Source organism: Vombatus ursinus, unplaced genomic scaffold (assembly GCF_900497805.2).
Source record: "Vombatus ursinus unplaced genomic scaffold, bare-nosed wombat genome assembly UNPS02014832.1, whole genome shotgun sequence".
Taxonomy (NCBI): Eukaryota; Metazoa; Chordata; class Mammalia; order Diprotodontia; family Vombatidae; genus Vombatus; species Vombatus ursinus.
In genome coordinates, this window is record NW_020954610.1 from 65,076,476 (window position 1) to 65,085,425 (window position 8,950).

The 8,950-nt window shown below is 38.0% G+C and overlaps 1 protein-coding gene across 1 annotated transcript in view; it reads right to left on the reverse strand.

The window, feature by feature from the left end:
• Positions 1–3,031: 3,031 nt before the first annotated feature.
• LOC114025658 (BDNF/NT-3 growth factors receptor-like) overlaps positions 3,032–8,950 on the reverse strand; it is a 412,069-nt gene continuing 406,150 nt past the window's right edge. The window contains exons 16-17 of the mRNA XM_027839133.1: positions 5,625–5,783; positions 3,032–3,417 (exon numbers count right to left, since the gene is read on the reverse strand). Of these exons, the coding sequence (XP_027694934.1) occupies positions 3,232–3,417; positions 5,625–5,783 (345 nt within the window). The 3' untranslated portion in view covers positions 3,032–3,231. The remainder of the gene's footprint in view (positions 3,418–5,624; positions 5,784–8,950) is intronic.

Here is an 8,950-nt window from a genome sequence, read left to right on the forward strand (position 1 = left end):
CTTTTCTGCTTATTCCGCTAACTTTAGACCCCAGGGGTGAATTAAGGAACACAGATTTTTTTCTCTTTTGTTCACTGCTCATTTGCATGGGCTCCAGATTTGATCCCAGAAGCCGCACAATGGGAATATATAGAAATTGGTCACATTTCCTGAGCCCTAACTCGGGATGGACAGTCTGGCAAAGGATTTTTCACTGTATGACAATCAAATCAACTTAAAGATGGAACTGGTCCCAGAAAAATCTGGACCTTCTAGTTCTCTCAGGAAGATAGGACTGACTCGATTTGGATTAGGTCATTAGGTCCTGTTGTGGATTGCCGGGCAATATGACTTACAATACATAATCTTAAACCACTAGACATTTTCTCTGCCTTATAGGAGAATACTCCTTTGACACAGAGTGGGAAGGCATTGAGGAGAGATGAAGGGATTAGGACCGATAAGGTCAAGCTGTTTTTTTGTTTGTTGTAGCTGCTCATCCAGCTTCTTGGAGAACCTGCCTCTTCTTTGAAGGTGAGACTATATCTCACATGAACACAAACAGTAGGAATAGAAGTAGCAGCAATAATAATGACAATAATAATAAATATCAATAAATAATAATACTTTGCACTTGCATAGAACCTTTCATCTCATAACTTCAAAGTGCTTTTCTGATGGACTGCAAGGGGACATTTCTTCTCTTTTTCCCCAGTGGATCAGGACAAGGATACAAAACTGCTTTGTGATGGAATGAACCTGGATCCCATTGTCCCAGCTTTCCATTCAATTCTGATACTCCCAGTTCTTCTTGAATCTGGTCCCTTAGGCTATTATCTTATTAGAAATTTATGAAATAAAAATAAGCGACTTATCTAATAAGAACAACTCAACCTGATAAAGCTCTGAAAAAACAAGCTTATTCCAGGTGGGTCTATGCCCTGTTCCAGTTAACATCCATGGCCTTGCAGAAAAGGCTCTGAATGAAGCTGTTCTATCCCTTCCTTCCAACCTAGCTTTCCACAGTGATTAAAAAGTAGTATGGTTCCTTAGTGATATATATGGCTTTCATTATATTAGTATTTCTATTTTGGATTGTTTTCTTATCACTCACAAATGAAAACATTTTAATCCTGTCACTCACTGACCAGCAGATTATAGAGAAGGGTTGGTTTTAGATTTTTTTTATTTATTTTGTTTTTTATCTTTGCTGTTTTATGTTTTGAATTTCTGAGGACTGGCTTCAAATGCCTGTCATGGAGAAGAAGGTATCTCAATAAATAATGTACGTAAGCCAAACAGCAACACAGTGATTGCACATAAAAAAAACAAAACACTCAACTTTTAAAATGAATAACACACAATAAATAAAAATGACTCCTTTTCAATCTGGCTCATATTAGAAAGAGGTCAATTTTTCAGCAGAGGCTCCCCCTCATAGAGGGAGGCAAGTGTTCATAAAGATTAGAAAGGGATTTCTTTCTTGGTACCACTAATAATAACAATAACTTTAAATTTCAATTTATATCCATTTTTTTTTTTGCAGAAAGTATTTACTATTGTCTGTGAGCTTCCCTCCAATGCTCAGTCTGGGCACAGTCTCCCTTTGGCATACCATGCCACGCCTAACAACAACAACAAAAATGTTAATGGATTAAAAACAACAACAACAGCACATACATATGATAGCCAAGGATGCTCTAAATGAAATGACTCTCCCAACCAGAGCACAGGGCAAGGGCAGGGCCTGTATACACTGAATATCAAGGGATCACCACAGAGCCACACATTTTAGTTGCCTCTGGGATTTATTATTACCCTTTCCTCTAAGTTCTTTGGGTCCAACCAGTTAGGACCTCCGTGTTTCAGAGTCTGGATTTGTTTCAGCCTGGCATTATCTGTAACAATGCAGAAATGTTTCAATGTCTCTAATGACCTCCATTAGCTTCCTCTAATTAAATATGTTACACCTTTATGGATTGGCTATGCCTCTCAGGGTGCACAGTAATTCCTGCACACAAAGTATTGAGAAAGACCATGCACGATTTTGCTTGCACAGTGAAAAGGGGCAATGGGAAAGGGGAGGAAAAAGGGAAGGCAGGAGATGCTGTCTGATAAACACGATAGAAGATAAACTTTGCCTCAGAATTTACAGCTTGCCCTATCTTATCAAAGCCTTCAGATTCCAAGCTTGACCCTGAAATTAACACTGTACAAAAAAATACATCTAATTTTAGCATGATTTACCAAAGGCTTAGTGGATAACACTTTTTCTTTTAAAACAAACCATTGGCATCACAATATCCTACAGACACGGGTACATCTGAGCTTATAATACTGCCATCTACCTTGCAAAATTTAGGAACCTTTTTTTTTCTTTCTACCATAACATACTGTATCTGGTCATGGGGAAAAAGAGTAGCCCAAAAGCATGGAGTTCCATGATCCATGAGGATGTTCAAGGGAATGTGTCAAATACTTCCTTCCCGCACAGAGTTGGAGTTTCACAAGTGGGCTCTGATGCCAGCTGATTCCAATCTTTGTTGATGTCCCATACAGTAAATCACACATCTTCCTTTTCTCTGCCATGGAAATAGGCTTCCCAGATAGAACACCGCTTTTCCTGTTCCAACAAGGGCTTAAGCAGTCAAATAATAGTGATGATGATGAGAATAATAGTAATAATCATAAATAAATAGACGCAAATCCATAGAAACTCCCAATGTATGTACAACAGAAGTCACAAAATTGAAGTCAGATACTTAAGTTTTCCCTTTTTTTGTCATCCTTTACAAAGGCAGGAGTACAAGAAGGCATTGTTAGTTGAGTGGGACAAACTCAGGCATCTGCCGATAAAACAAATCGTGTTTTTTTTTTTAAGGCTTTTGTCTATGCAGAGTTAATAATAATAATAATAATAATAATAATAATCATAATGCAGAAGCCAGATTGATTGGAAAGAAAGGGTAGGGGCAGGGGAAAGAGGGAGAAGAAAAGAAAAAAAAAACAAGGAGATGGGAAAAAAGAGAAAGAGAAAAAGAGATAAGATTTGATAATGCCAAAAGGAAGTCAATACTGCGTCTACAGATGGAGAAGTGCACACTGCTTCCCTCTGAAAGCTTCTCAATGTCTTTGTCATTAATACTGTCAGTTAAGAACACATTTGGATGGAGTTCAGCGGCGGCTAGAACACAATCGTTCGCTTGGCCTGTCTGAGGAAGTGCCACGGGGAATAGAAGGTCGGTGGGGACCCTAGCCTAGAATATCCAGGTAGACCGGGGATGCCTTGGCCAAGTTCAGAAGGAGGGAATGGATATCTTTGATGTTAAGCCTCATGTGAGGCTCTCGCTGCCAGCACCCCAGCATCAGGTCATACACTTCCTTCGGGCACGTTCTAGGTCTCTGCAGGACTCGACCCTGAGTGATGCATTCAATCACCTAGAAAGAGACCAGATACAGAATTAGCACGGCAACGAAAAGGTGACAAAACGAACGATGTGGGAAGACTGAGCGTGGAACGCGGCGTTTATCCAAATATAAAGAGAGAGCAGGAGAGGAAGGTGTAACTTAAAATGGATGCTTAAAGTTATATTCGATTTTTTTAAAAAGAGCACTTTTTGCAGGCTGAATTTTACGTGAGGTTAATTTTCATTCTTGGCCAGCTCACACGCATAACGCTGCGAGCTGTTCTGGGTGACGTCGCCAAACGCTTGGGAAATCGTAATCGATTCATTCGTAATACTACAAAGCCTCAAACTAGAATGCCTGCATGAAGAGCTATAACTAACATTTTTGGGTGGGTGTGACCCAAGAAAACCTCACAAAATAGGACTGGTGAAAGGAGTTTGCTAAGTTCACTCAAATACTTTTAAAGACAAATTCAGATGAGTAGAGCGGAGGAGACAAGAGATTCTGGGAAAGATCAAGCTTATACTAATTATGCTACCAGCACCTGGGAAAAGAAGTGTCCATCAGATGATGGCCTCTATAATATAATACACACACACACACACACACACACACACACACACACACATATATAAACATATTTTAGCTAGATCATCCTTGTCATTTGTTTACATGAAGATGGGCAAGTGCCCTCTAAATTTCAGCACCCTGAGACAAATCCCTGGGTGCACCACCTAAGTTACATCTATATATTCCAGTTTTACAAAGTTGCTATGTAGCCCAATTTTCAATAAATATATTTTCTTTTTTTCTTAATTATATGACTGTTTAGGAAATATCCAGGACACCAGAATTATCATATTAGATAAAGGAATGGAAGGAGAAGAAGTTATCTGAATAATAATTTGAGGTGTGCAGATAAGGGTTTGTGCCATAAATAGATACATATTTGGAACACCCTATTACCCCAATATAAAATCATTTATATAGCATATATCATTATATATGTATATGTACATAAATGTGCCATAAACATATATATGGTGCATATATTACCCAAAGTTAAATATAAAATCATTATATATCAATATCATTACATATGTATACAGATAGAAAGATGAGATAGTTTTAGCAATATGAGCACATATACATATGCAAAATGCACGCTTATGTATATGTTGCTTTGGCATTAGCATTGAGTTACTTTGAATAATATTAATTAGCACTAGATATTTCATTCAGGCCTCCTCACAGTTCGTTTTCCAGCATTTTCTCATCAATGGTAGAAGGTGCTTAACTCTCCCAAGAAGTCATCATACTACTGAAATCTAGGGAATTTCCTATGTCCTGACAAACTGAATTATTTTTATTTCTTCTGGAATCTTTTTTTGCATATTGACATAATATTTGATATAGCCCTGTGCTTTTATCAGTGTAGGTACATCCTAGTAAGAGCACCAGACCTTGAGTCAGGAAGACTCGTCTTCCTGAGTTCAAATTCAGCCTCAGATATTTATTAGCTTTGTGACCTTGGGCAAGTCACTTTACCCTGTTTGCCTCAGTTTCCTTATCTGTAAAATGAGATGCAGAAGGAAATGGCCAATCACTCCAGTATCTTTGCCAAGAAAACACCAAATGGAGTCATGAAGAGTTGAACATGACTGAAAACAACTGAACAGCAACAATAAATGTGGTGGTGGGGGGCAGTGGAGGGAAACGAGACCTGAACCCAAATCTTCCTGATGCCAAGACCATATCTCTATCCACTACTCCTGGCTACCTCTCATTAAATCATATCAGTTTGCAAATGATTCCAGGAAGAATCTAAGATGATTTGGCTTAGCAAGGACACATAAAGGTAACCCACTAGATTTTAGTGGCTTCTAAGAAGAGTAAAGGGCATTTAGCCATTGATAGGTAAATGCCCCAAAACTTGGTGTAAAGCCAACTATGAGGAGACCCAAATGAAATATCTACTATTAATGAATACACATACACTAGGTCATCTACCAATCTGTTTTTTTAAAATCCCATTCATGATCCATAACTTTTAGACTTAATATTTTAAAATTTAAATGCCAGTGTCCATGAAACTCATGTATATGTCAACTCATTTTGGATATACTTCTACTGAAGACCAAGAATGGCAAAATCCAACCTGCTGGAGAAGGACAATGATCTGAAATCAAGTGACTCACCCCAGTGGACAACTTTCCTGGAGACATTTGGATACGTACCTCATTGTTTGAGAGCTGATACCATGGCTGTTTGCCATAGGTGAAGATCTCCCATAACACAACTCCCAGGCTCCAGACATCACTTTCCGTGGTGAATTTTCTATACATGATACTCTCCGGAGGCATCCAGCGGATGGGTAACATTGTATGGCCCCCAACCTGGTAGGAAAAAGCAACAACAACAAACAAAGTGATGTCATCTGATTCTCAAGCAGACTATCAATGGAGAGGCAAAAAGGGACCCCGGAGGATTTTCTCTTTCTTATACCCACCTATCCATTTTAAAGAGTTGGTGGGACCAGTAAAAGACAGCATAACATCATGCACAGAGAACTGAGCTCTGAATCAAGAAGACATTAGGATAAAAGACAGTGTCTTAGATTTTGAAGTAGAAGGGTCCCACTGAGGCAAGTTACTTAACCTCTTAGTGTTGCTACCACTCCTAAAAAATGGAATTTGCGGTAAAGGTATTGATTTGCACTGATAAAAGGAGTTTCTCATCAATAGTTTCCTATACCGATAAAATCACAAGTCCAGCCTCAGGGGAAAAAAAGAGACCAACAAGCAAAATATCCATCAATCAATAAATTAACAAGCGCTTATTACCATGAGACAGGCACTGGGGATACACAGATAAAAATGAAGCCTTCTCTGTTTTTAGAGGGCTTACTACCAGGGGAGAGAAAATGTGATCTCCTTATCAATGTGGGACCATTAGCTCCATCAATGTAATCTGTGTGCAAGCTGTGATAAAGACATCTTTTCCCATATTATTGACAAAAACTCCAAACTCTCAGCACCAAAGAAGAGTGGAGTAGGGAAGCCTGGAAAAGCTCAACCTGGTAACAAATGCCTACTTTCTCCTTTGACATGCTCATTAATGAGAAATCTTTTGGGATTGTAATTAATATTTGGGCCTGGGTTATCTTTTTTTTCTTCTAGCTACTGATCAGTGAGTTACTACATAACCCAAGGAGATTGTGTACTTTCTCGAACCTTACTTCTATAAATGAAAAGGTGACTTTTGATGCATCATATCAGTGAGATCATTGCAACTGCATTTATTTTACTGAGGAGTTAAGTGGGAATCTCATTATTTTAGCCTAGGGGTTCTTAATTTCTTTTGTGACATGGATCCTTTTGATAGTTTGGCGAAACCAATGGATTGCTTCCCTAAATATTATTTTTAAATGCATTAAAATGTAGGATTACCAAGGAGACCTCCTGACAGAGAGGAACTGGACCCAGGGTGTAGAATGAGGCATATATTTTTGGATACAACAAATGAAGAAATTTGTTTTGCTTAACAATGCAATGATATTTCTTTTCTTTTTTCTCCAATGGAGTATGTGGGTGGGAGGGGGATTAGATAGGAAGGGGAAAATAGATTTCTATTAATTTTTTAAATATTTGGTAGAAAAAGAGAAAGAAACACAGTTATCAAGATATTTAAAAAAAAAACTATTTCATAGACCCTAGGTTAAGAAACCCTGCTCTGAGGGAGGCAGCTTGGTACAGTGGGAAGCAAGCTGAATTTGAGTCAGAGAACCTGGGACAAAATTTCAACTCTGCCAGTCACTTAACCACTCTGGCCTCAGGTTTCTCATCCATAAAATAGGAGATTTGGACTAGGTGGTGTCTAAGATGGTTCAAATCCTCCCTTTGGTGTTTACTACCTGTGTGACCCTGGGCCTCAGTTTTCTCACAGAATATGAAGGGGTTCGAGTAGATGGCTTCTGCGGTGCCGCTCCAGATCTATCATCCCTTGAAGCTCTAACACCACCATCCTATGGTATTTATTTGTTTGACCAAAATGTCATTTCTATCTCTCTCTCTGTCTCTCTTTCTCTCTCTGTCTCTGTCTCTGTTTCTCTTCTCTCTCTCTCTCTCTCTCTCTGTGTCTCTCATACACACACACACACACACACACACACACAACATCATCTGTTAAGAATATCACTGCAAGGAAATTTGGAAAAAATGTCTGTAGCAAGCTGCTCTGCTAAAGACCTCTTTCTAAGATATATAGGGAACTGAGTCAAAATTTCAAGAATAAGAGCCATTCCCCATCTAATGAATGGTTGAAAGATACGAACAGGCAATTTTCAGAGGGAGAAATCCAAGCTATCAATAGCCATATAAAAATGTTCTAAATAATTAATAACTAGATAAATGCAAATTAAAACAACTCTGAAATACAGCGTCATATCCATCAGATTGGCTAAGATGACAAAAAAAGAAAATGATGAATGCTGGAGGGGCTGTGGGAAACCAAGTATACTGATGTTCTGTTGGTGGAGTTGAGAACTAGTCCAACCATTCTGGAAAGCAATTTAAGACTATTCCCCCAAAGCTATTAAACTGTGCATATCCTTTGACCCAGTGATGCCACTACTAGATCTATAACCCAAAGAGACTGAAGAAAGAGAAGGACCCATGTGTAAAAAATATTTATAACAGCTCTTTGGAATGGCAAAAAAACAGGAAACTGAGGGCATGCCCATCAACTGGGAAAAGGCTGAACAAGTTATGTATGTGAATGTGATGGAATGCTATTTGGTTTTAGATAAACATCTGTATAAACTGATCGAAAGGGAAGTCAGTAGTATCAGGAGAATAGTTTATACAATAACAGCAATATTGTAAAAATAATTTGAAAGACTTAGTAATTGTGAGCAAGATAATGACCAACCACAGTTTCAAAGAACTCACGATGAAACATCTACCTCCATCCAGATGGAGAGCTGATGTACCCAGCATGCAGATGAAAGCATGTATTCTTTCCCTTTTTTCTTCTTTTTTTCTTTCTCTTTCTTTCCTTCCTTCCTTCTTTCCTTCCTTCCTTCTTTTCTTTCTCTTTCTTTCTTTCTTTGGTTAATGTAGGAATTTGTTTTGTATGACTGTATATATTTGTAATAGTTTTTGTTTTTCTTGCTTTCTCAATGGATGGGGGAAGGGGGGAAGATAATTCTGAACTGAAAATAAAATAAAGTTGAATTTTAAAAAAATTTGCTGCAACGATGTGACATTTGAGATGTTAAATATTGTTATTAAAAATTATAATTAAACTGCCAGGCACTAAAATTCCTTCTACAACAGCCTTATTGGCAAAGAGGAAATAATATTGTCTCCATTCTTAAAACTAGGTGAAACCCTAGCACTGAAAGGTATTTTAAAAATTATTTATTTGTTTGCTTATTTTGTACAAGGATTCATTATCTCTCTCTTCCCCTTACTGAATAACAAAAAGAAAGAAAGAAAGGAAGGAAGGAAGGAAGGAAGAAAGAAAGAAAGAAAGAAAGAAAGAAAGAAAGAAAGAAAGAAAG